This window comes from Phyllostomus hastatus, unplaced genomic scaffold (assembly GCF_019186645.2).
Source record: "Phyllostomus hastatus isolate PE091 unplaced genomic scaffold, TTU_PhHast_1.1 phas_contig_38, whole genome shotgun sequence".
NCBI lineage: Eukaryota > Metazoa > Chordata > Mammalia > Chiroptera > Phyllostomidae > Phyllostomus > Phyllostomus hastatus.
In genome coordinates this window covers 33,670,570-33,697,568 of record NW_025333869.1, presented here as the reverse complement: position 1 = coordinate 33,697,568, position 26,999 = coordinate 33,670,570, and the positions used below count along the sequence as shown (strand labels likewise).

General features: G+C 37.2%; 1 protein-coding gene across 1 annotated transcript in view; it reads right to left on the bottom strand.

Annotated features, from left to right (window-relative positions):
• Positions 1-23,961, bottom strand: part of TMEM26 (transmembrane protein 26) — a 35,916-nt gene extending 11,955 nt beyond the window's left edge. The window contains exons 1-4 of the mRNA XM_045842111.1: positions 23,661-23,961; positions 10,450-10,528; positions 5,968-6,081; positions 4,112-4,332 (exon numbers count right to left, since the gene is read on the bottom strand). Of these exons, the coding sequence (XP_045698067.1) occupies positions 4,112-4,332; positions 5,968-6,081; positions 10,450-10,528; positions 23,661-23,851 (605 nt within the window). The 5' untranslated portion in view covers positions 23,852-23,961. The remainder of the gene's footprint in view (positions 1-4,111; positions 4,333-5,967; positions 6,082-10,449; positions 10,529-23,660) is intronic.
• Between the last annotated feature and the right edge of the window lie 3,038 nt (positions 23,962-26,999).

Genomic DNA, 26,999 nt, shown 5'->3' with positions numbered 1-26,999 from the left:
ACTGAAACAAAAGGCAGGAGGAATTTTAAGCACCAGGTGAGCCAGTGGAAACGTACTAGACGACATTAGAGAGGGAAGGGTGGTCTCAGATTCACACATTAAAAATTACAAAGCATCACTGAGATAAATTAAGGGGCATTTGAATAAAATAGGAGATGTCCATGTTCACAGATTGGAAGACAAATATTAAGATGTCATTTCTTCACAAATTGATGCTTAGATTTAATACGATTCTTATCAAAATTCACACAAGAATTTTTGTAGAATTTGACAAGCTGATTATACAACTTTCATGGAAATACAAAGGACCAAAAATAGCCAAAATGATTTTTAAAAAGAACAATGTTAGAGGACTTACATCCAGTTTCAAAAATTAACATAAAACTCCAGTAACCACAATAATGTGGTGTTATCATAAAAATAGACATACAGAGCAATGGAACCCAAATAGAATGTCCAAAAGAAAAAAACCCTCTTACATATGTAGTCAATTGATTTTTGAAAAGATGAAAAGGCAGTTGAATAGGGAATGGATAGTCTCTTCAACAAGTGGTGCCAAGACAATTGGTCCCAGCTGAGACAAAAAATAGTACTGGAACAATGCCCAAAACAAAACAAGACAAAACATGAGATTAGACTCTTACCTCACACTACACACAAAAAAATTAAGTCAAAATATTACTGCAGAGAGTATTTCTAATTTTAGGTGCAGAAAATATTTCTTAGCCACAACACCCAAAGTACTAATAAAAGAAAGCATTGATACATGGGAATATATCAAAAGTTTTTATAAATTGTTCTTCAAATGACATTAAAGAATAAAAAACAAGCTGTATGCTGGGAGAAAACATGTATTTGTTTGTGTGTGTATGTGTGGCCATATATATGTATGTATACACACACACATATATGTATATATACATATGTGTATACATATGTATATATATGTATACATATACATATATGTATGTGTGTGTGTGTATACATATATATATGTATGTGTGTGTGTGTGTATAAAAGGATTTGTATCCAGGATATAAAAAGAACCCTTACAACTCAATAATAAAAAATCAATCCAATGAAAAGTGGGCAAAAATTTGAACAGACACTTCACCAAGAAAGAGATAGATATAAATAGCTAATCAGTAATGGGACAGTGCTCAACAGCACTAGTCATCAGGAAAATGCCAATTAAAACCACAATATGATACTACTATGAACCCATTAGAATGGAGATCATCAAAGACAAAGGAAAGTGTTGGTGAGGTTGTTGGAAAACTGGAACTCTCATTGTTCGTGGGAATATAAAAAGGTATATCCACTTTGGAAAAGTTTGGCAGTTTCTTAAAAGTTAATCATGTGCTTAAGAGAAAACCTAGTCCTTATACTTCTACTTATCTACCCAATAGAAATGAAAGCAGTTCCATCCAAAGGCTTGTAAGTGGATGTTCGTAGTAATGTCATTCTTCATAGCAATACACATGTATATCAACTATGAAGTTGGCAAGTAAAATGTGGTATATGTATAGAATACTATTCAGGAATTTCAAAGGAACTTACTACTGACCGATGCAACAATGTGAATGAACCCCAAAACATTGGGCTGTGAGAAAGCCAGACACAAAAGACTATGTATTTCATGATTCCATTTACATGAAATTTCTAGAAAAAGACAGAAGGCATATTGATGATTACCAAGTATTTGTAGTGGGAGAGAGAATTGACTGCAAATAGCCATAAGGAATCTGGATTTTAGTTTTAGTTATACAAATCTATAAATTTACTAAATATCATTGGACCACAGGATTACAATACATAAATTTTATGGTGTGTAAAGTCAAGTTGTTAAGAAAAATTTGCAATATGTAAATTTATAAGAATAAGGCAGATTAACTTCATGTAGGCATAATGAAGGAATTTGATTTAGGTTAAAATAAATGGGCTTGAGGTTTCAGCCAGAATGCAGGAAAGAGGTAGATATTATGAATGTACACATCATTACAGGCTTTTTCCTAATCAGCCCAAATTATGAAATAAAATAAAACAGAAAATAACATTTTGTAATAATATAAGTAATGCTAAGTAGACTGTAATGAAGTAACCCCCTTTGTATTACATGTAAATATTCCTTCCATGTATATTAAATTTATTCTGCATGATTGTCTTTTCTAGACCTAAGGGGAAAGCAATGTCGCAGTAGGTAGGGGTTAAATCTCTCCTTTGAAGAAAGGGACATTTGCAGTGTCAATTCTTGTAATATAGATGGGCCCTGAGGTGAAACAAAAATTTTGGGGGGTAAGTTTTAGGAGAGAGAAAAAACCCTAGGTTCTTTCTGGGCCATATTTTGGAGTCTTTGAGGAATGATGGAAGTTGTAGGAGTGAAGTAGAGACTACAGAAGGTCACAGACAGTGCAGTTACGTTGAAAGCAAAATGCCTTCAACCTGAGACTGTGAAACCTAGAAAGAAATTTAAAAATAAAAACCATGGCATAATTTGTTTGATCCCATTCTCAGGATTTAATGCAAGTTTAAAATGAGAAAAAGAAGATTTATGAAATATTCTGATTAATTGTAGGTGGCAGAGGAAATTGTTGAACTGAAATTGCCTGCATCGGATTAGGACTGTATGTATGTCCCTTTGCTCATCACTTGTGCACTGCTTGCTCCCCAGTCTCTGACCAACACGTTGCCTGGCACACACTAGGTAATCAATCAATACTGGGTGGATAAATGAATGTCTCATGGCATTCATTTCGCTCTTGAACACCCCGTTTCTTACCTAATACCCTCCCATCCCCTATGATATTTGGCATGTATGTGTTTATTTCTGTATAGATGTAGTTAATTGTTTTTATATTCTCATGTCTGTGTCATTGTGCCTTTAGTTATTTATTGTTGTTATGTGCTTGGTAAGGATTTATGTTTTTCTTGTAACTGCTTTGCATTGTAAGTGTCCTAAAGTATCTGAAAATTTGTCATATTGTGTAAATCACTGACAAAATGGGAGGTATTAACACTACACAACTAATATCAAAATTTTGAGGATAATGGATGGACTTAGATTGGATTCTTTTAAAAATTCTAGGTCCAGTTAATGAGATGTAAGACAAATAAGTGTGAGACAGAGAATGATCATGTAAAGATAACCATTGGTTATAGATATACTTTGTGCTATAATTGGGATATTAAGTTTACTGAGTAAGTCAGTGTATTTTGCTCAGCTTTATGTTTTTTTTTTTGTTTGAGAAACACAGCAAAAAGTAAACTGTAGCATTAAAAGCCAGCCTTATTGCAATTTATTTTTATAGCATAGTGCAAAACAACCCAAGCTGAAAGTACATTCAGGCACTGAGATTTAAATCCCTAATGGTAAGAAATAAGTTCCATGAACAGATGTGATCATGGATTCTGAGTGTATTTGCTTGTGGCAAAAATAAAAGTACCAACTCAATAAGTTTTAATTTATAGACACCTACTCCAGAAAGCCTTGGGCACTTTGAACAAAACTTACTAAAAATAAAATTTAGTAAAATAAAACCTAATATTCCCCATTCTCCATTCACACTAGGGAATATAAATTTTCCAGCTGGGTAGGGGAGAGATTTTGTCAAGTTTCTTCTAGGTGCTTTCTTGGAATTGTAGCTGGGTTGTGCTCTAGAAGAGACTCATATGAGTGACCACATGCCTGGGCACGTGAGAATGTGAAAGAGGAGCCAGTGATGGTCATCCATCTCCAGAAGGTTTTTTGATAACAATAGGCTCACCTAACCTGGGGCCCTGCAGAAATGCAGAGACTTTTTCTTTTCACTCATAGGAAATATTATCTGTCCCTTTTCTCTAGCAGAAATCTTCTTTTTATATTTAAATCTGTATTTTTATATCTGTATCTATATACCATCTATGTCTATATCTATATCTATGTATCTATCTCCACTATGCTAGTTCCCAACATGTATCTGAACAACAACAAATTCTATGATTCTACCATTGGGAATATGATATCCTAAAAATCCTTATTCATGCAGTATGTAAATGATGGAACAAAGGGACAGGTGTGTGGCTCTGACCTTGGAAAGAAGGTCTTTTCATTGCAGGGCCTTTCATTGCTTACCTCACATTTTTTTCTTTCAAAGTCTCACTTGTGAATTCCAGTATGTCAGCAGCTGTCCCCACAAACATAAGGAGAAGTTCAGAGAGTTGGTTCCGAGTGATTGTGCCCCCAATAGGCAGAAGCCATCTCCCAATAATGAGCATTAACAAGAGTGTCTGGTGGAGTGCCAAAGTCCAGTCTTTCTCAGGAACTTCAGACAAGTTCTGTATAAAAACTCGAGCCTGTTTGATAGAGACATCATACAGACAACATGGAGGATGAGTTACCAACTTGGAGAGAGAGACCTTCTTCACCGTGGCTTTCAATCAAGAGTTAGCTTTTGTAGAAGGTTATTTTCAGAAGATGATTCTTCACTTACTAAAGAAAGTCAAACTCTTTTCAACTGAATGATGTGAAAAAATAGAAAAACCTAATGTCCTTAAAACAAACAAACCTTTAACTAGAAGTAAGTTAAACCTTATAGTTGCTAGTGGGAATTCTTCTCCATGATATTTAAAAAGCCAATGTTAAGCCATTTTAAAGATCATTATTTTATTTTATTATTCCCTGAAACAGACTATAGCACATAAAAATTCTTAAATACCATGTCATAAAATTTTTTTAATTCCTATATTTTTTCAGTGATTTTAAGTCTGAATTTACAAGTCTGGGAATAACTTAGCATGGTACAAATCTTCTCTTATTTTTTATTGCTTTAAAACACTACTATATCTAATTAAAAATAGATCATAATGTTTATTCATTACCTAAATATAAATAAAGAGAATAACTATAAAGTTATTATTTTTATTCTGAATATTTAACATATTATTCAAACATCCATAAGCTAGCAACCACATTTTATTCTACCCTTATTCTTGGACTCTAAGAAAAACTTACATCCCATTCATATGTCCTGGATAAAACCTCTTGCCCATTTAACTTCTGAGTAAGTTTTGAAGTATATCATTGACCCTATAGGTTATGATCTAGAGGACAAAATTCTCAAGTGGATTGCATAGCGATTCCAAATGATTTATGTAAGTAATCTAACTTTGTACAAATCTATTCATCCCTTTAGATTGCTTGCTGATGTCAAGTGCAAAGGTAGAGGGAGGATAAAAGACAAGTCAGGATGCTAACCTGATTGAAACCATGATGAAGATCAATAGCCTTTCATTACATACTTCTTTATATTTCTTCTATGAGACTTCACATACATCTTATTTAATTCTTATGGGGAGCATACTAGCAAGGGTTACATTAATATTTTCAATTATCAATGAAAAAATAGCAATACAGAAACATTAAGTGGTTTGTTCAAAGTGATATTGGTAAGCTGTGATTTGAACTTAAATTGGAACTCAATGCTAGTTCTATTATACCTCATAGAATCAATAGCTTATCTTATTGTTGAAAATGTGGTTAATTGCTAAGGGCCTTGGCCTTGAGTATTTCCCATATATTATTTTCTAATAGGCTGTGGTTAGTTTGCCAAATATCAGGCATGTGAAGAACAAAAAAAGTGATTCAATTTTGGCTGGGAACCTTCCTTATTTTATCAATATGAACACCTAAAAAATATGTATGGCAGACTCCAATCTTATAATTATATTATTCCTTCACAAATGTATGTATTTCTCTTTATACATACATTGTCTGAAGTAGTAAAGGTTCTTCAATGCTGCAAATTAAATATTACACATGTTAACTGTGTTTAGTAAATATAAAGATAGTTATTTTGCAAATTCCTGAGTTAGACAAACAACTGGCAAATTTCCTTAGCAAAAAATGAGCTAAAAGGTGTAGAGCACATTTTCCTTTAGAAGTGACAAGATCTGCTAGACCCTTTGACATACTGTGGGGAAAGCACTCACTGTCTCGAAGAGACCATCCCCTCCACTGGTGTGTTCACTGGACATCAGCGTCTGATTGAAGTCTTCTTTGCTGCTGGTATTCTGTGACATTCCTTCAGATTGGCTACTATAAGACTAAGAATTTTGTAAAAAAGGCAATTTGTCAAAAAAAAAACCCACAATAGGTAGAATTTAAAGTGGCTTCAATTATCTAAGAAATTATGAGCAGATATGTGGAATTTAAACAGTATGCATAAACATCTCCAAAACTCAGATTATATGCTTGTGATAGAAAACCAATTTGCAACTAGTCTGAAAAGAGAGTCTATTATACATGTCTTATTTTTCCACAAGTCTCTGAAGATGTGGACTCTCTGAGATCACTGTAGACAACTGTTGAATTTATACAATTGGGATTCCATTTTGAACATTGGAACAATTGTAAAACAAGCTAACAGCCAATAACAGCATGGAAATACGTATGATCCTGGTCAAAGCACTCAGTCTGAGAGTTTGTTTCTTGTCCAGAAGCCTCTTTATCAAAAATACAATTTTTCTTAAGTAGATGATCCAATTATTTTCAATCTCACCTGTTAAGTACTATAACAACCAAAAAATTAACACGTTCACCCACAAAAATATATATTTAGTGCCAGTTTAGAAGTCCATTTAAGTTTATATAAAATTTGATAATAGACCTAAAATAAATGACACTTTTCCCTTCTCATTCCTTCACTTTGGAGGTAAATTTCTGCAAGTGAACTGGGCATGATTTTTTATCCAGCCAGGTGGTGGGAATCTGAGGCAGAGAAAGAGAAAGTAAATAAGAGAGGAAAGGGGTGGCACTTGAAGATGTAGCTGTACCAGTGATAATTTCAAAAAGAAGTAAAAAAATAATAAGATCAAAGATTTCTGTATACATCTGCAGGGCTAACGTCCTGTTGAACATGGCACATGAACCACCACCACCCATCCATGGTCACATGTGTGGATTTTGAGAGAAACTATTTTTTAAAAATGCTAAAGCTGTAAGAAATGCATTTTGCTTAATTATTCTGGATGCTTTGTCAATCATTCTATGAGCTATTTTAAAAAGTAGAAAAGCAAGTCTGTCAGGAAGCTATTTTTTTCTACCCTACATCAAAACTGTTAAGTATTAGGGGTGAAATGACAAGAATAATTAAGAAAACTGGCCATGTGCCATATCTCCAAGAGGAAAAAACAGCTGTTTGCATGCTTTTTTTTGTATAGCTAAGACTCCAAGGAAAGATAATAAAAATAAAAAATAAAATATTGAACAAAGTAACAAATTCTCCTTGCAGAGTAACTCTGTGACTCTCACTAAGAACCCAGTGGTCATTGGGAAGCAAACTTTGACCATTTTGCTTGTAGGCATTGAAGCAGATTGTATATTAAAAGTGTGAAATTTTATATCCTTATATCCTTTTATATGTTTTTATATCTTTATCACTAAAAATCCAAAGACAGTGTCTTATTTTGAAGAAAAATAACCTGTTCTGCAGTATAAGGTAACTTGGTAGCAAATAGCTCTGCCATCCACATTGTGATGTTATAACCCAAGGCCCCCTTTGCTCTCATAATTCCATTTATAATACATTGATGAGACTTTCCTTTGAGTGGCAGCTGCCTTAGGACAGCAGAGAGCAAATGGTTTGACTCTTTAACCTAATCTGACTTGATTGTTTTTATGGTAATACTGTTTACATTCAGCCTCCTGTAGGTGAGTTCATGTGTATAACCTGGGTGCCAACAAGCCACTTTTCTTATGGGCTGTGTCTTTAAAATAATTTTGAGCTTCAGAAATATTCCTTTGGGTCAAACTAGACTGACACCATGAAGACCAAGTTTCCATTGCTTTAACTGTACAACTTCATAAATAAACCTAAGAGTTAAGGTCGTAATTGTTGTCATAGCCATTTTGTTTCCATTCATGCAGACCTTGCCAGATTCAGGGATGAAGGTACACAATTGATCATCTAGGAGAAGTGTCTGCATGGAATAGGTCACATGTTTTCCTAATAACAATTCATAGGTCAGAACATTTAGGATTTAGGGTATATGGAAAAGTGAAAGGAAATTAAATTACCCTCCCATCAGGAAAAATTTAGATGATTTTGATGCTAACTGCTCTAAAACAGAGTACATAACTGAGAAAGACAGTGTGGTTAACAGAGTAGGGGGCAAGACATAGGCTCTAAGTCCCAGGACGTTGTTGGTTAGCTGTGTGGCCTCGAGAAAATTACTTAACCTTTTTTGAGTCTTGGAGTCCTCTTCTATAAAACGGAAAAGTATATACCATGCCTAACTCATGTAGTTGCTGGGTTTATAAATGAGAAAACATATCTGAAAATACTTTGAAATAAAGAGAAAAAGTGATTATTACAACCAAAATTTCCTATATGAATGGACAAAGAGCATTCCTTAATTCTCATTTTTTAAAATTTACCTTTTTGTCTCTTGCTCTCACCTTTGTTCTAATTCCCACTCTGCCCACCCTGCCCAATTCAATCTTTGAGCACTTATCTTAATTCTTTGTGACAAAACAAGTCAAATCCATTACTACTAAAGGTTCAATTTCTTTTGTAGTATGAAAATTAGAGAGGCACTGCCTGTGGCTCAAAAATCTTTTTTTTTTAAGTTTAAAAAAGAGCTTTTGGTTGCAGGCTATTTGTTGTAACAGGATTTGACCTGTGTATCAATTAACTGTGCCACATGTTTATATTATAAAAGCATTTGGGGAAATGAATTGTTATTGTGGATGATAGCCATGTCATAGAATTGGATGTGAAGGGAAAAAGTGGTTCGAATCACCAGAGCCTATTTCCATACCCTGAAAGTAGTAAGCAATAAGGAAATTGAAACAGTCCCCTAACTCCCTGTGGTACAATTTTTAAAAGTCATGATAACTTGAATTAACTAATCTACAGTTACAAAAATACTTTTTCCACAGAGATAGAGATATCCTATCACTTTAATATTTTTTAAATGGGAGATTTAAGATAGATAAATGTTTTCTTCATGCCTGTTTTATTGGTACATGCTTGTGGAATTGTTCAAAAATAGTTCACAGGGCTAAATTCCCCTCTGTGTGCCAAAAATATGGGGCAAGTATTTCCTGGATAGGTTTGAATGTCTGAAACATATAGGAGGCTCCACTTTGCTATAAAATGACCAATTATAGCAAAGAAATCTGTATAGGGGCAAATTCTCACAGATCTTGCCTGACCTATTTTATCAGTGAAGGTAATAAAATAATGTTATATCGTAACTCTGATTTATCTGTAAAGCAAAGCCTTATAACCTGGCCCCTGAAGATGTGAAGTCCAGGCTGCTGCCTGATGGACTTTACTAACCAACCTCCCTGGTGTTGTACAGGTGCACGGAAAAGAAGACATGGCTGAATCCAGCCTACAGTCCACTACCTAGGTTTGCCCAAGTAAAAAGCAACTCACTTAAAAATCAGAGCCTCTCTCTATATATATAGATGAGGATCTCTTATTGAAAGCCATTGTTTATTTTCTAGGTGACTGTAGTTCTACTACACATAGCCCACATTTTCTGGTGGTGGTTTCATGACTCTTCTCCCTCACCCTATATCGGGGCTCTAAAGTAAAATCCTTGTTTCATTAAAACAGTTCATGAGGCCCTCAGAAGTGAATCTCTTATAATTTGCAAAGCCTGTATTTTAAGATGGTCTATTTCTTTCAATGCCTGGCTTATTTCACATAGCATAATGCTTTCCAGTTCCATCCATGCTGTCACAAAGGGTAGGAGCTCCTTCTTTCTTTCTGCAGCATAGAATTCCATTGTGTAAATGTACCATAGTTTGTTTTTTTTTCTTCAACATTCCAAGAAAGTCATGAAATGAGACTTAAATATTTGGATATTTGTGGAACTGTAGATCTGAAATACTGTCCTTTGATTCAGATAACAAATGATGGTGCTTCTTATTCATTATGCTACTATAACCAATTATACAGTTTTTATGTATTAAAAAATAGACTATCTCAAATATCCTCTCCAAGTTTGATTGCATTTATATTGCAGAATACAGATGATGGAGCTTTCTTTTTGTTTTCGTTGTTATTAAAAATGTCACTTTGTAGAATGTTAGATAACCAAGCACATTCTTAGCCCAATATAGAAAAGAAACTCATTGATGCTGCAAGGGTTAAAAAGAATTTTTACAGCCTCAGGTGAACTCTAGTATGTTGGGGGGTGGGGAAGTCTTAGGAACAAAATCTCTAACACAAATTGTTAATTAATTAATTGTATATAATCTTAAGTTTTAAATTAATGTAACATTTTTATTGGTTTTGACAACTCATGAATTCACTTCCTTTTGCTGATAAACTCATATTTATTCAATTCTTGATAACTCCAGTTTCTTAGAAAAAGTGCATTTCTGACACAAATCAGATTAGCATATGAAAGGAATTTACTGCTGAATATTCCACTTTCCTAATTTCCAAAAGGATGTACCTGGGTCCCATGGTGTACTTCAAGAATCCACAATGATGGAACGATGTTAATTAGATATACAAATATGGCTGGTGAAAACCTGTGAAAGAGGGAGGGGAAAGATAGTTCAGCTTTTACAAAAAAAAACTTTAAAAAGAAAGAAAAAATAAATGCATATACCCTGACCACAGTGAGTCAAACCTTTTTATCTCAAGTGTTTATTTCAATGGGGAAAAAGGCATTATGTGATTTCTGCCATATGGATTATAGAGAAACAAAGTAACTGTAAAAGGCGCTAGCAGCTGTCATTCTCACTGAATTTCTAATCCAATTAATAGAGGTTAATTTTAATATGGTTTAATGAGACACTGCCAATTAATTTCAGGCACAAAACTGAATATTTTGTATTTAGTACATTTTGTAAAAAGCAAATACAGCAAGAGTAAATCTTCTTGGATTTTTCAACATTGCAATATCAGGAAGACTGATTATGTTTTTCAATATTAACCTGGAATTCTGAGAGCTCCAATAATAACATCCTGCTAGAACAAAAAAAAATAAGATAATGAATAGGTTTTAATTAACTAGCTTTATTTGTATTTGCTAAACTTATTAAAAATAAAAATACATACAAACAACAACAGAGGAAAGGTTTTGTATTTTCTTAAAAGACTATATTCACTATTTTCTGGCTGAAAATTCAAAGGGCTAACCAAAGACAAGTAGGCTTGTAGTCAGACACACTCAGGTTCAAGTGCCAGTTTTGCCACTGACCTCTCAGTTTGCATCCTAGACCACAAAATGAGGACAGTCATGGTATTAGTCACCTTAGGCTGCCATACACAATGCCATAGACTGGTTGGCTGGACAACAGAAATTCACTTTCTCCCAGTTTGGGATGTTGAAAGGCCAAGATCAGGGTTCTAGTATGGTTGAGATTTGGTGAAGGTTTTCTTCCTAGTTTGTAGATAGCCACGAAATTGCATTTTATTTTAGATTGAACTCTAATAGACCACCTCAAAGTCAAAATTGTAAGTAAATGTAATTTCATTAAAACACTTGTAATACATACATGCGATGGTTTAAAATGACCTGAAAAAATAGAAATGTTAATTGCTCACCAAGTAGAATTATTTGAGATTTAATGTTACTGAAAACACACTATTATAATCCAGAACAGAAAAGTGAACAAATCTAAATGGAAGAGAACATTTAGAATGAACTTCTTAAAGGCTTTCAACCATTTCACTAATATCTCCTTTCAACTTCTGGAAAGAGGAATAGAGAAAGGGTAAAAGAAAGAGAGCTCTTTTAAAAAATCAATATTTAATATAGGTACTCCTCCACTTTTGATTTCTTACAAAAACCAATTTTGAAACAAAAGATTTGGGGTTACATTATTAAAATCTGACTTGGAAGATGGTGTACTGCAGAGAGGTATCAACAGCCCCCAATTTAACATACTCTTGAGGAGAAAAGACACAATTAATTTTTGACCTTACATATCAAAGGAAACATCAGGAAAGAATATTTCCTTTTCGAGACTGGGAAAGGAATTCTAGTTGGAGGGACAGTTGGAATATGTAAATGTTTGTTTGGCTACTTCACATGTTGGCTGCACTGCAATTCTGCCCACTCTCTTGGGACTGATTTTGGGATTATCTACCCTAACAATACCGTTGCAATAATAATTGAGGGAAACCATAGATTGAAAATATAACAGCTCTTGAAAGAGGTTAAAAATAAAACAGGCAATCCCCTATAACATTTTTTATGCATGAGATTAATTTCTATAATTGGAAAAATGCAATCCTGTTTCAACTTATTTCCTCTAACTAGGAATCTAGTTATGTTAATAAAAATTTTTTTTAAAAAAAGAAAAGGTCAAGATCCAAGGTTTTCTGTGTTGCCTACTACAGGAAATCTAATTCTACAAACTAATATTCCAAGTTCCCACTATCTAGTCTTGTCTCCAGTTCTTCCTCATCCATTAACCACATCCTACTAAGCTAAGCTACTTGAAACCAGCTATATAGTTCCCACTTGCTGTGTATTTAGAACAAAACAAAACAAAATGTTTTGGAAAATTGCCCTCACATCAATCCCTCTTCATTAGAGTTCTCTGACATAAGTAAAAGGGAGTAGAAAGAAGGAATCACAATGAGGGCCCAAGAATTAATCATATTCAACTCCTGAGAGTCTGACTCCATAATCTTTCTCACGGCTATTTCCCACCCTCTTAATCTAACACCTTAGAGGAGTTCCTGGAATTTCAAAAGGCTTCCAGGTAGAGTTACTAATGAAATACATAGTACCACATAGTGATAAAGAGCAAATCAGTTTCAGGAGTTTCCTTCTCTCCTTCCTCTCTCTCTAATTCTCTAGTAGCAGGCTATAGCAGTGGTATAACTCAAATTCTCAAAAAAGCTTATGGAGAAAATGAAAGTATTATTTAGAGAAGTGTTAACATATTTTATCTTGGCTATGAAGAATAAATTTCAGCCATATATGTTTTGTTTGACCATGGGAACCCACCAAGAACTAAGTGCTCTATGTACCTTCAGCTTGGTTAGTCTGAGAAGAGAGGTTCTGAAATGGCTTTATAGCAAAGGTCCCTTAAAATTATAATTACTTGCTTTGGAATGCTCTTTCTTTACATCTCTACCCAATGCACATCAAACTGGTATTTCAAAGGCATATTGGGAATTAATATTAACTTGTATTTCTCCTGTGACCCAACACATTCTCCACCGTTTTGTAGTTACAGGTATATGAGACGTAGTTTTCCTAAGTTCCTTGAAGGCAGATCCTGAATCTTATATCTCTGTGTACCTACCCTCTTCCCCTTCCTTCATCTTTTCCTCTCCTCAGTGGTACCAGGTGTCATACTAAATCTTTAATTAATACTTATTAAGTTAATGGTTATTTGCTCAAACCCCTGAATTTATGAATTAGGGAGGACTGAACAAATAAAGTGGATGGAGACCACTGGCATTTGCAAGGGCACTGTATTCACATTTCAGGGGGTCTGGTATCAAGCGTGCTCCTTGGGTTGTGTCCCTTGAGGAATTATTACACTGCAGCAGAAATTTCACAAACTTCAGCACCTCAAATTTGAACCTTGCCTCTTCCATTCATTCATCTTTGGGAAATCACTAACTACCCTGAGACTCTACATACCCTTGTCTATAAAATAGGGATAATAATACCCATCTCATAGGGTGATGGTGAGGATTAAATGAGATGGTGTGTGTTGTGTTCATGAGTTGCTGCTTTAGAGAGGCTCAGCTCTGCAAATATGCTCATGGCTGAAAGAGAACCCAGAGGATACCCGCTTAGAAGACTGTCTACAAATAACTTATAATCAATCCTGCTTTTAAACTATGATTCTCAAAACTAAACCTATTTAAGACTCCTTGAATCAAGGGAAGTTGTTTGTACTTCTGAGGACATCATTATGCCTTAACTTAATATTCACTGTTAAAGCAATTACTGTCAGTCATATAGCCGTGGTTCATACAGGTCATTTGCCCCTCATGACCTACAAAATGCTGCACAATCAAGGCTCTGCCTACCTCTTGGGCTCTGTGGCTGGCCAGTCTTCCTCACTGTGCTCCTCTGACAGTGCCTTTCTTTCAGTTCTGGAAATAAAGCTAGGTGCCTTCCTAACTCAGGGTTTCACTTATACTCATATATTCCTCTCCCTTGAAATACCTCTCTCTCACCTTTCAACCGATTATTTCCTCCTCATAGTTCATGTTAACTATATGGGACTCTACAGAAAAACTTTCCTCACTCTTGCAATCTAAATTAGATCTGCTCGTTATGCTTGTCCTTTGGTACTCTTTACTTTAAACCTATATTTTTCAAAATGTATAATTATGTATGCACATATGTACATGTATATGTACACATGCCTATGCACTGCTGTCTCCCAGTGATTCTAAGTAACGTAAGCACAGGAGCTGCATCTGTCTGTCTGCTCATCATCATATCCTCATCCCCTTCCACATGCCATAGCACATGGTGGGCTCCCTGCAAATACTTAGTGATTTGATGAGGCCATGGTTGATTTACAGTTCCTACTTACTGTTCCTACTTTCTTACCACTTTGCTGCTGGTTTGACTGGAAATCTCTTCTTGAAATATCACCATGGATTGATTTTATCAGAAGGTTTACCAAAGGAAACTAATTATTCTTTTCTTGTGTGGATTTAATATTATTTTGCTGCTATGAAAGATTTAACATTTCAAGGTGACATTTTAGCCATTACTTATTATTTTGAAGGTTTGCCATAAGTTTGATACTGCATTGTCAATGTGATTCATTTTTGGAACCAAAGATAAATATGAGTTCTAAAAATTGAAAGGTAGGCTCCATCCTACCTTGTTCTATGTAACTAATGAAATTGGATGGCCTTTCAGCAGCTACCAAATCATTTTATTCAATCTTCATGTCTTAGTGACATCAGAAGTGGGTAGGTGCCACCATGACTGGCTGTGGCTCAGTTGGCTGGGCGTTGGCTGCAGAGAGGAAGGTTGCTTGATACCTGCCAGGGCCCATGCCTGGGTTGCCAGCCAGGTACCCGGTGGGGCATGCAAGAGGCAGAAAATGGTTGTTTCTCTCACACATCAGTGTTTCTCTCCCTCTCTTTCTCCCTTCCTTCCCCTTTCTCTAAAAATAAATAAATATTTTTTTTTTAAAAAAAGTAGGTGGCCAACCACTTTGTGTGAAGACTAATATCACAGATGAGCCTAGCCAACTCAAAAATAACTTAAATTAGGTTTCTGGATACTAGTTTATAAAAATAAGATATACTATTCATAGACTAACAAAAACTGATAAATGTGTGAGTGAATGAATAAGACACATCCAAGTGGAAAATATTTATGAAATTGAGAATACCCTATTACTAATAAGCTATGTACCCTTAGAAACTCATTTATTACAATACCAATTACTGTCTTATCAGAAAACAGAAGGTGCCCAACATTAATACTCTAATGGCAAATTACTTTGCCTTTGCTCAGATATTTTTTCTAAATTAAAACCTTCCTAAAGATATTCTTTCTCTTCACAGAAATTTTTGTTTGTTTTTATTTCATGGCCCATAGCCACATACCAATTCTTTCTAAAATACCCAGCAGAAGCACCATCTTAAAGGATTTTTTCTTTATTTGTTTATGGATGAATTTACTAATCAAAAATGTTTATAGGTCTTGCTACATGCTAGATACTGCTCTGAGCTCTTAAAGAGCTATGCTCATTGTATTTCTTTTCAGTTCATTTCATCCAAAAATAAAATATTATTTATCATAAAAGTTGTCATTTCAACAAATTATAATGTTTTTCACAAAATGATTATGTCATGACACTTAGCAATTTAGCCCTGCTATGAAATTATATTTACTTCAACTCACCATTAGTCTAGAATTAGGATTCCATTTTCATCATTCTAAAAATGACACTTACTGTTGCTTTATTATTGAAAAAGTAACATTTGTTCATCTTAGAAACATATAACAATAAAAGGAAGCAAATCGGAGAAAAATTAACCATGATATTACCAACTAGCCTGTTTAGCTTTGTTCTCTACAAACAATGAGGATTCTAGTCTTATAATTATATGCATAGAACTGAAAATAGATAAGATTTAAGTGAAGCAAAAATAATGTTCCAAAAATTTTTCAATGTGAATTGTAATTTTAATTTCACAGTATTTCCTACTCTACAAAGGGGAGTGGACTTTTAAGAAGACTAGACCTAGGTTTCAAAATCTCACATTAAGCTGCCTTGAGTGTCCTCAATAAAATTTCTGGCACTGTATAATAATAGGCCTCCTTTCATGGAAATCAAAAAAATAGGTCAATTTACCCTTTTGTGGGCCCCTACACCCTGTCTAACAATGTAAGAATTGTCTGTTCTCCTTACATGCACTGGGACTGCTTTCTCTAAGTGGGCCTTAACATCCACAATTTACCTGGGCTGCTCAGCAAGGGCCTTCTGTGACTACAGGGGCAAAGAGTAGCCAGTACAACAGCCTCAACATGTTTTCCACGCCTCTTCAGTCCCCCAACATGCACCTTGTGCTCTTGCAGAACACACAATCCTCAAACACTTGCTAAGTCACAAATCTGACTCCAGCCACTAACCCATTTGTCTTCTTAATTAGAAGGCTGCTCACAATCACCACCCTCCAAGATCCATCCGTGTCTGCCCACTAAGGAGGGAGGGAAGCCTCAAGTAAATGGCCATAAGTTCATGAGAACTACCCCCAAATGGAAAATTAAGTATGGAGTGTGTATGTTTTAATAGGTGCCAGCTTCAGATGACAGGAATGCTTTGTCGGAATCTTACAGGGGAGCAGTTGAATAGCCCAAACAGAAAAGACAAGGAGGAATTTCAAATGGGTTGGGAATACTCACTGCAATGAGTATAAAGCATCCTTTATACTTCCAAACCCCTTAAAAATGCCCACATTTGTATTTTGTTAAAGGGAAGACCACTTTGGAAGGTGAATATTAAGGCTCTTAATGATAATTTTCATTGTTGTTGCCCATTTAAAAAATAAAGCCACAATCCCAAATTACGCTATAGGCCAGTTGTAGTAGCACTATATACTTTAACTTAAAATTTTCCAAGAGGATATCTAAAACAAGAACAGGCTTTATTAAAATTGAAGTCCCCCACATTCAAATCTCAATAGTATACTCCAGTATGATTAAACTAGTTCCAGGAACCAAAATATGCATCAATTTTAGGATCTATGTACAATTTTTCTCATAAAATTTCTGAGGCAAAGCAAATCTTGACATCTTCGTAAATGAATTGGTTCCAACTGAAACCTTAAGTACTGCCATCATGATACTCCCTCAGCTGGAAAAGCCCTTGTCTCTTCTCTCCACTCTTGTAAAACCACCAGTTACTTCAAAGGCCAGTAAATAAATCACTTAAAGAAATTGTCCTTGTCCAAAGAGCCTACCATACTGATTGTATCTTTGTTCTACAGCCTTTCTGCACTCCTGAACTTGAATTGTGAAAACTTCTTTGGTATTCGGAGTGTTGTTCTCATATAACTGCATGTATTTTAGATGCCTTCAAGACCACCATAGTAGCACCTAGTACAATAAATAATTGTTTAATGAATAAGTGAACATAAGCATTAGTGAGTACAGGAATTTTAATGGTCTCTGGAGGGTAAAATGCATTATGGGTGTTATTTATGTAAGGCTTTATTTTATTTCATTCTATAAAAGACAATGGTATTTAATTCTATTCTGTAGAAGGATTGTTTTTTCACTTTAGGACAAAAATATAGACAATTTAGAAATTTTCCCCCCTTCTGTTTTCCTTTACATTCCGTTTTGGCTTAAAAGGATGTCTGCTTATCCAAGAGTGTCTTTGACCATGTCCCTGTGCAGTCTGAACTTTCCTACATTTTGTTCTAAGTGAAATAATCCCAGTGCTCATTAGCAGGTCACCTGGGATCTACCTACCTAATCTGGAAAAAGAAAAAAATATTGTAACTCTCTAGCATAAGGAATCCTTGACACTAAAAATGTATGTAGTTGTGCAGTGCATAGGGAAAACACGACTGTTTATTGGCAGGAGAACATTTAATAATTTAATTTAGTTCTGGAATGGGGAATCTTTCTTTAAGCTGTAGCTTTTTCATTTGCCAGTAAGAGCAAGAATAGTACCACCAGGGCTGTTGTAGGGGATGAGTGAGGGTTTATGTTTGTCATGCCAATGCCTAGCTCAAAAAATTGAGTGCTCACTGGAAGCTAAGACTTGTTTTTGTGATTTATTATCACTAGTTGAGACCTCAGATAAACAATCTAACCTTGCTGTGTGATAAGGTCTTCATTATAAATAGTGCTAAAGGTGTAAACTAACTCATAGCGTCATTGCGAGGATTGCATAAGAAAATGAATGTAGAGCAGCAGGCTGGGAGCATTGTCCGTACTCAATAATTGATACCTGTGACCACCTCCATTATCACCATCACCTTCATCATATTCTTATATCTATTATTAACAGGCTGTCAGAAAATGACCCAACCACTTTATTAAGAGGCTATTTCAGGTGGATCAAACAGGTGTGAGGGACAGGAGGCTCAAGCAGGGAAATAAAAAAGCAGAGGGATACTGCAAAACACGACCGGGGCTGGCAGCAGCACTGATAGGAGAGACGACTTGTTCTTTTTTCCTAAGTGTTATTAATGTCTATTCTAATAAGTAAATAACATTAAATCAGCTGTCTACCAGCTATGTCTTTGAGGTCAGTCAGACAAATGGAAGATAAAATATAACCCACCCTCCTTTCCTAAACAGCTATGGCTTATATCGAGAGAAAAGAAACACAATTTGTTTCCACCTTGGCATTTTATATTAACAAGCTGTAGATTGTTAATATTATTTGACTATGAGTTTCAAAAAGTTCATTTTGATACCTGTATATATAAAAAAACTGTTTAAAAAGCCCTGGTTTTCTTTAACAAAATGATTTATACATCCCAGGTTTAACTCTCCTGATACCTGTACTTTCAGAACAGTGTGGGACATGCACGGGGGAGAATAATGCTTGATGTAAAGATGAATTTTCCATTGTCAGAAAAAGAAGTTAACTATTCAGATTTGTCCTGACACTGTAGGCATAATAATGCCACCACCATGAGGAGGAGAAATGCATGGAGTTTAGTAGTAGGGATAGATTGATACTGGCTGGTGGGAGCTTCCCACACTTACTTGCTTTTTGTTTTTCTCCCAGTCAAGGAAAGAAGTTACAAAATATTATAACCTTAATTTTCAGTTCTAAATGTCTCAGATGAACATACTCATGGAGAAAGCAAAGACATTGTTCAAAGGTTCAGTTCCCTGGGGAGTCCCATTACACAGACATAGTTATGGTTTGGATCCCAAGTCCATTATGAAATCTAAAAAATGACTTTTCCTTGGAAGTGAGCATGGTAGTCAATTCAAGTTAGCATAAGACCATTCTCCCTAAAACCACGACTCAGATCACTAAAAATAAAGCCATTTGCTGGTAACATTCACATGTGCTTCCCAAAAGGACACAAATTTAAGTCACCCTTTTGTGTTGAGCTCAAGATGGTGCAGAAGATAAAACACACACACACACACACACACACACACACACACACAGGAATGTGGAGATAACAAATATTGTAGAACTCTGGATACACAGTGTAGGTGGTGTGGATCAGTCCAATGCTCAGTGGAAAGTGTTACTGGAATAACTAAAATGCTAAGGAGAGATTTCAAGAAGTATGGACAGCAAGTGTGAACAAGGTGAGAAATAGTCTATCTGCTGGGAGAATTTCCAGGGCTCAAGTTGGCAGAATGGAAATCTCAGCGACTTCTTCCCAATCCCTCCATTTCATCCTCTCTGATACCCAAAAATATCATCAGGAAAAAAGAGTGCTTTCACTACCCAATTTGCTTCCTGACATTTTTATAAATAATTTTGGTGGAGGAAGATACACAGATTCAAATACTATGGAATACATCCTACAGAGCTCTCCTACACTACTCAAAGCTTGTTCAAGATTAGACTTCATATGTTTTCTAACTCGAGGTTTTTCATCTCTGCTGTTGAACCATCTAAATACAATTGAGTAATCAAAACAGATTTCACTGAGCTTTTTTTTTTTTTACAAAATTGGTTTAAATTTGAAATCAATTTAGGATAGAATCTCTTCTGATTCCTAATTTATCTTTCATTTTCAGTTGGTAGACACCCAGACATTTTCTAACACATGATGTTTCAAATGAGATATGTGAAAAATATAAAATTTAGAAGAAATTTTTTACTTAGATACAGGATATTCAGGGAGGAGAAGAGATAAGGGAGAGTAATAAGAAAGTGTTTATCTGTCTTCAGGGAGTACATCCCAAAGCACATTTAGGTCTTCCCTCTCTTGATTTTTCATCTCCTTGGCTCTTCCCATGTCTAGCTCCTTCTCTTCTTTAACAGGCTCAGCTCAGATATCTTCTCCCTAGAGAGGCCTCTCTGACCACCTAGTGGGAACTTCCCCCTGGTACTCTGTCCCCCTATAAGCCACGCCCCTTCGGCCTTCTTAGTTCTGATCATTCGTTTACTTGCTTATTATTACTCATTTGCTGACGTATTTATTTACTTCTATATTTTCTGAGTCCCCTTATTAAAACGTGAGTTCTTTCAGGGCAGGGTTTTACCTGTGTTATTCACCTGCATATTCTTGGCATTCAAACAATGTCTAACACACATTAGCTGTTTCCTACATCTTTGTCGAATGAAGAATGACAAGGCTCTGTACTTGCTCCAGAGAAGTCTGCTCGCATTTCCCCACACTCACCAACTTCAGGCTGTCCTTTACATACACAGCCTTTGCACTCCTGTCTCTTAGCCACTTTTCTTGCCACAGATCAATGCTGTGAAGCCCCCCCCCTCGCTCTGCTCCCCCACCACAGTGTTCCTCATCACATCTTTTCTCCTCTGAATTGCTGGAGTCTTAATATTCCTCCTCTCCCAATTACCAAGTGATCCTAAGGAAAATGATTAAGCAGCTCCGTGCCTCTGCTTTCTCATCTAAAAATGAGTTAAAATAGAGAAACAAAATAATTGTACCTTTTATCAGTATCAGATGGAATAATTTGTATAAAACATTGAAAGCACCTACAAAATAATAAATGCTAAAGAGTCATAATTATTCCCACACATGTGAGCACTTAATCAAAGTGCTACCTTTTATTTTAATATCTCAAGTGTGCTTATTTTCTGTTTCCTCAGCCTGCTCATGCATGCGGTGGCTAATGCAGCATCATGCTTACAAATTAGGCAACTCAACGAATAGTTGTCTGACTGCTCTTAATAAAGAGGGAAAGAGAGATAATGGAGAAAGGTGACCAAGTAGGTGAAATATTTTATTAACTCAATTATATTTACATCATATTCTTCAAATTTTGATGAAGAAAGCCCAGTGTTTCAAAGTCTGTACTTTTGTGAATAAATCCAACTTAGATTTCTATTTATACTCAGATATTATCTACTTTCAAGTGAACAGGGTTCAAATATGTCACAATCTTGAGGAATATTTTATCACTATTGTGTAGAAAGCAATTGAAATATTATCTGTCTTCTGTTTGATTTTACCTAGATGATAATTCACACATCCATTGGATGGTTGCCCAGTTAACAGAAAATCTAGCAAAATGACTCTAATTTCTATCTTATAGAAATATAAGTAAATTGGCAGGTGAAATTAATCAACAGTAGATGAAATGGAACAAATTCCACTAGCACACATTTATTGCACTTAACAAAGGGTGTGTCATTGGCTGATCTTCTCTATCCTATAGAATTCCAATGAGTTAAACTTCTCCAATTGGCAAGTTTTCAGTGTTGATGTAATGTTGTCTGTCCCTGGACAGCTGAGCTCAGCAGCTCTAGTTCCATTTTCCTTTCCAAAGGATAGCTAAAGAAACATTCCTTGGACAAGTGTAATATGTTTGCTACATTTCAAGAAACTGTGTTCACATTTTCCTCTGTAACTCTGTTTATTGTTCCATGATTTCTGTAGATTTCATTTTGGGGGGCCAGGTGCCAAATATAGGAAAAAGAATGATGTTCAAATTAGCCCAGGGTAATCTAAAGGAGGTGCATGGATCTGATGTTCCAGAAAAGAAACTTGTACTTCATGTGTGTACAGAGTTTGGTGCAACTTCCAGGCAGTGCTTGGTTGACTGATACTCAGTATGGGAAGTTTTCTCCTTCTTCTCCTTCTTAACTTGTAAATAGTGTATTTAACTGATACATATGGTAGTTTTTGGACAAGTACTCTTTTTCCTTTTTTCTTGTATTTTTTTTCCTTACCATTTTCTCCCATGCCCTCTTCCACCTCCCCCCTCCTCACAATCACCACATCACTACACTGTTGTCCAAATCCATGAGTCCTCTTTTTTTCCTTCTTTGCTCAGTCTCTCCACCCCTCTAATCCACCCCACCCCCACCCCAGAGCTGTCATATATCACTCCCGTAACCTTATTTTCCTGACAACATACCATGGACATACCTCTAGGTCAATTGCTAAAATCTAGTCATTGTTTTTAACATCAGCAAAATATTTTAGAAAATTTTCAACAGTGAAAATTTAAACAAGATTTACATTGTTTTAAGAGACAACATTCACCCCCATCCCCTGCACTATCATGAAATGCAGTCTTTTGTAGTTTGATATGTAGAACTATAGAGAGGGTTTTTTTTTTTCCTTTTAGTATGGTGGCTAACTATAATTCCATACTGTGTGTAATTCTTGAATTGACTAGTGCTTTTTTTTCTTATAGAATTAAGTCGTTTTTTAAAAGTATTGACATATATGAAAACACAGCTTCATTGTTTTTAAAAATTAATACAGGAAGAGACCTGTCTTGGAGAAGTTTTGGGATGAAATCTGCAAGTGGAGGGATGGAGGTGGGGGCTCTTTGTAAATGGCAAGAGAATCTTTTTCTCATTTCTTCTCTTGCCATTCAAGCCTTTGAGGGAGGAAAGGAAGCATCGTGCTGAGCCTGTAATTCTTGCACTTGGCCTTAAGTCTGAACTACCCGCTGCTCGCTGGTGGAGACCAGCGTGGCAGCCCATCTGAAACAAGATGGGCTGAACGGTCCCAAGTTCCCAAGCATCCAGCCCCAGACACTTGAAGCTGGTGCCCTGTTGGGGAAGGAAGAGAAGCGGCTGAAATGCCGGCTGGGTCTTCTCACCCTTCATTGCTGCTCCATGCACACAAGTTCTTGCTAAAGTCCCTGATGCCCAGCAAAGGGCATTCACACACCTGCATGCACGTAGAGTAACCGCGCACTGCCACACACACCAAATGCAGAAAGCAGGGCACATTGACATCCTCTTGCCCCAATACTCCCCGATATGGAGCACTTTCTACAGAGCAGGCAAACGCTTCCCCTTTTTTCTCCACGAATTTTCCAAGTTGCCAAACCTGGGACTGGGTGACGCGTGACTGTGACTCGAGCCTTCCCAGTGTTGCCCTGGGACCCGGAGGCACTCTGGCGTGCCCAAGCATCTCGCGCTCCTTCTAAGCTCCAAGCCAGGACAAAGGGGATCCGAATGGATAAAGGGTCGGCGGGCTTTGGGGAGAAGGTCTCTTAGGCTACCTGCAAGCAATATAGGGGACAGTACCCGGGGACTCCGCGCTCTCCCTTTCCAGGGGTGTGCTCACCATTTGTAGCCTCTGCCGCGCTTGAACTTGAGGGTGAGCGCAGTCTCCAGAAAGAGCAAGAGGGTGAGCAGCGAGAGCAGCAAGTACATCGGCTCCTCATATACCTTGGCCACTCTCCAGACCCCAACCAGCGAGTGCAGGAAGAACAGCAGCCGGGTGACCAGCGCGTTGAACAGGACGAGTCCCTCCATGCCAGCGCGCTCTGCCCTGGCTGCTCACTCGAGCGGCAGACTCCACCAAGAGCGCCCGACCCGTCTGTGAGCAGGAATGTGACAGTTCCGAGACCTGCTGCCACTGTGGTTCCTCCTCACCCTCCCGCGATTAGAACAGGAGAGAGTGGCTCGCCCCTCCCCCAAACTTCCTGAGAACTCTTCAAAGAGCTGGAGACTCTAAGTCCAGCTTGTCTAGACTACTGGGCTTTCCCAGGAGTCGGGGGAGCGTAGTCCCAGCTCTTGGGCGTTATTCTTCAGTGCTGCCCATCCCCTTCCCAGTTTCCGGAGCTAGTCTCCATCTCTGCCCTCCACCCACCACCAGTACCAACCCTCCCCCCACCTCCTTGGAGTCCCCAAGAACTTCCACGCTCCAAGGGATTGGATAGAGGGGGGAAGTGGACTGCAGGTCAAGGTGCTGCATAGCCAAAAAGGGGAAGAGGACGCATCTGGGTCATCTTTTCCTTGCTTTTCCACTGAAGCACTGTAACTTACACTTCCACGAGATAAAGCTCTCATGGTGGCTCTAAACTGGGAAGGAGAAGAGCCAAGGTTTCTACTGTCCAAGCAGTTTTAGAAACGAGGTTCTTGCCCAGTTTGAAGAACTAAAACCTCAAGGAATAAAAGAACTCAGACACACTGGACTTTCTGAGAGCTCTCTGCACCTCCTAAATGGGGAAACCTGGGCCTCTTCTGCTCTTTGGACACAGTGTTAATAAAGAAAAGGAACAGTCTTTATTATGGCATCTGCCACCCCTCCCCCTCCCCCATCCCCCCAATTTTTTTTTTCTGAAAGCATATAGGTGCAAGACAAGAAGGCAGAGGGGAAATTGAGGGAGAGAGCTAGGAGTTACAGTAGGAGAAATTTGTGGAGCAGGGAACTAACTGCACCTTTACAGTCAATGACCAGTAAATTAAACTCTGGTCTTCCCAGCATCCAGGGCAAAGAGCAAAGTGAAGTCAGGGTTTTCCAAAACACCTTAATGATGTTTGTTTCCCTGTTTGGTCTCCTACCACTGGCACCACTATTTACTCAACATTTTTCTTTAAACAAACTCAAATTTTTACCGAAGTAATTTTAAAAAGAGAGTTTATACCACTTGTAAATGGAAAATATCAGTACAGCAGGCTACAGATGGAAAGTAATTACAAAAATAAATAAAATGAATCTAAGTTACTGAACTCTCCCTAGATATTATTGCTTCCCAGAGCTCTGTGCCTCAGTATCCCTCTTTCTGGAGAGATAAACAAATGCTATTCACATTACTACCAAGTCAGAATGCTTTTTTGACCACATTAGTAAAACTGAAAGAAAAACGCAATGGAAAACCTTTCTTAGTTAGGTTGATTCAACTTAAGATCATGCCATACCTTTCTTAAAATAAGGATGAAAACTCTGAATTTGATGACTAATATCCTCTTAGATAATTAAAAAAAAATGCAGCTGCTTAGAAGAAACTCATTTATTTCTGGTACTGTGCGTAGGGAGAAATTTTTCTTTTTCCTGTGGGTCTGCATTCTCTCACATATTACAGGAAACCCAACAGTGATTTCCTGGGGCTGCTTATTATAGTGCCCTCCAGTGCAGGCTGATGGCCTCCTGACCTGAACCCACGCACTGGTGTGTGCAGCAGAAGAGCACAGCAGCCCACCAGGTCAGCTGGAAGCAGCATGGCCTGGACATGGGAGCCATAGCACCCAGGCAGCTGGCTGCCTTGGATTCCTGGCCTAGCCACTTTGTAGTGTTGTAAACTTTGTGCTTCGGTTTCCTCATCTGTGAATAAGGTGCTAAGCCTATGGACTCAGAGGGTCATTGATGGGATCAAATAAGTTAATCCATATAAAGCATCTGGCAGGTAGTTAGTGCTTGGTAAATGCTTGTGATTATTTCCTGGACCAATCAAAGCAGCTCTTTGATTACCAGAGACAATAATAGGAGTGTGGCCGAGAAACATGGCATTCCTAAGGCCTGTCAAAACCCTCCAACTGAACAGCTGTTGCTGAACAAGTTGGGTTTTTACTCTTTTAGGGAGAAGAACACACTTCATGGAGAACCATGGGGCATCTCAACAGGAAGGTGTTAGAGAGCTTAGGAAGGACTTATTAGAAAGGATTTGGGCTGGTGTTAGGTGATTTGGGGGAGGGCTTAAGAAAGTGGGGCTTTGCTCTTATTAGATGATATCAAGAAGTGGGGTTAATTCTATGACTGAGTGTCTCAATAAAGCTTATGAAGTAGAGGAGTGGTTGTTGGTGTTTGTTGTTAGATGATAGTCATGTTTTGCCTGTGTTTAGAAACAATTGTAGGGTGGTCCTCTTTTTGTGCTGACCCATCACACCCAGAGTGGCCTTGCCTGATGTTGCTGTTCTATGGATTTTTTGTGTTCAACAGAAGGGTACCAAGGCCCAGCTGATTGTCCCAGACCAGTCGCCTGCTGTTAGGGGTAGCTTTCCTTTTACCCAGCCTCCTGGGAGGGCTCTTGAGGAAAAGGGTTAAATGAAAGAGGGAGGTCAGTCTGACATCTTCCATACATCTTTGTGGTACCCTATCTTGAAGGTTTAGCTTGAGTATAGGTTTTGCTGTCTCTGGATCTGAAAAACAAAAATGTCACTAAAGAGAATATTAAGGTTATTTATTTTTAATTTTCTCCTAAGCCCATTTTAGAAGACTGAAGGCTTTGAGAAATATCTTGGAACCTCCAATCCAATAACCCAATAATCTATAAAAAAAGAAAAGAAACTCAGCAATTTGTAAAAATCTACTCTTTTTTTTCCTAAAAAAAAGAGTAAATTATTCTTACTTAAAAAAAAAAAAGCAATGTCAGACTCACCAGGCTCCTGTGGTATGGGCTGGAGTAACACTGAGGAGGAATGAGCTCATCCCATTGTCTGAGAGGACAGAAATCAGCAGGTAAAGTGAACACAGTTTTCAGACTTCCCTTCAATTACAGTGATTTTGGTTGCACCAAAAAAAGTCTTTCTCAAGATAGCTCAAGTAAAAGGAATAGTTATTGAAAGGATGCACGTGACCCAACAAAGGAGATGGAATCCTACGGAACCAAGCACAGGGGGTGTAGTAGGGCAGGGCCTTGAGCAGCTAGAACAAGAGGACAGTTGTGCACTTAAGCGGCTT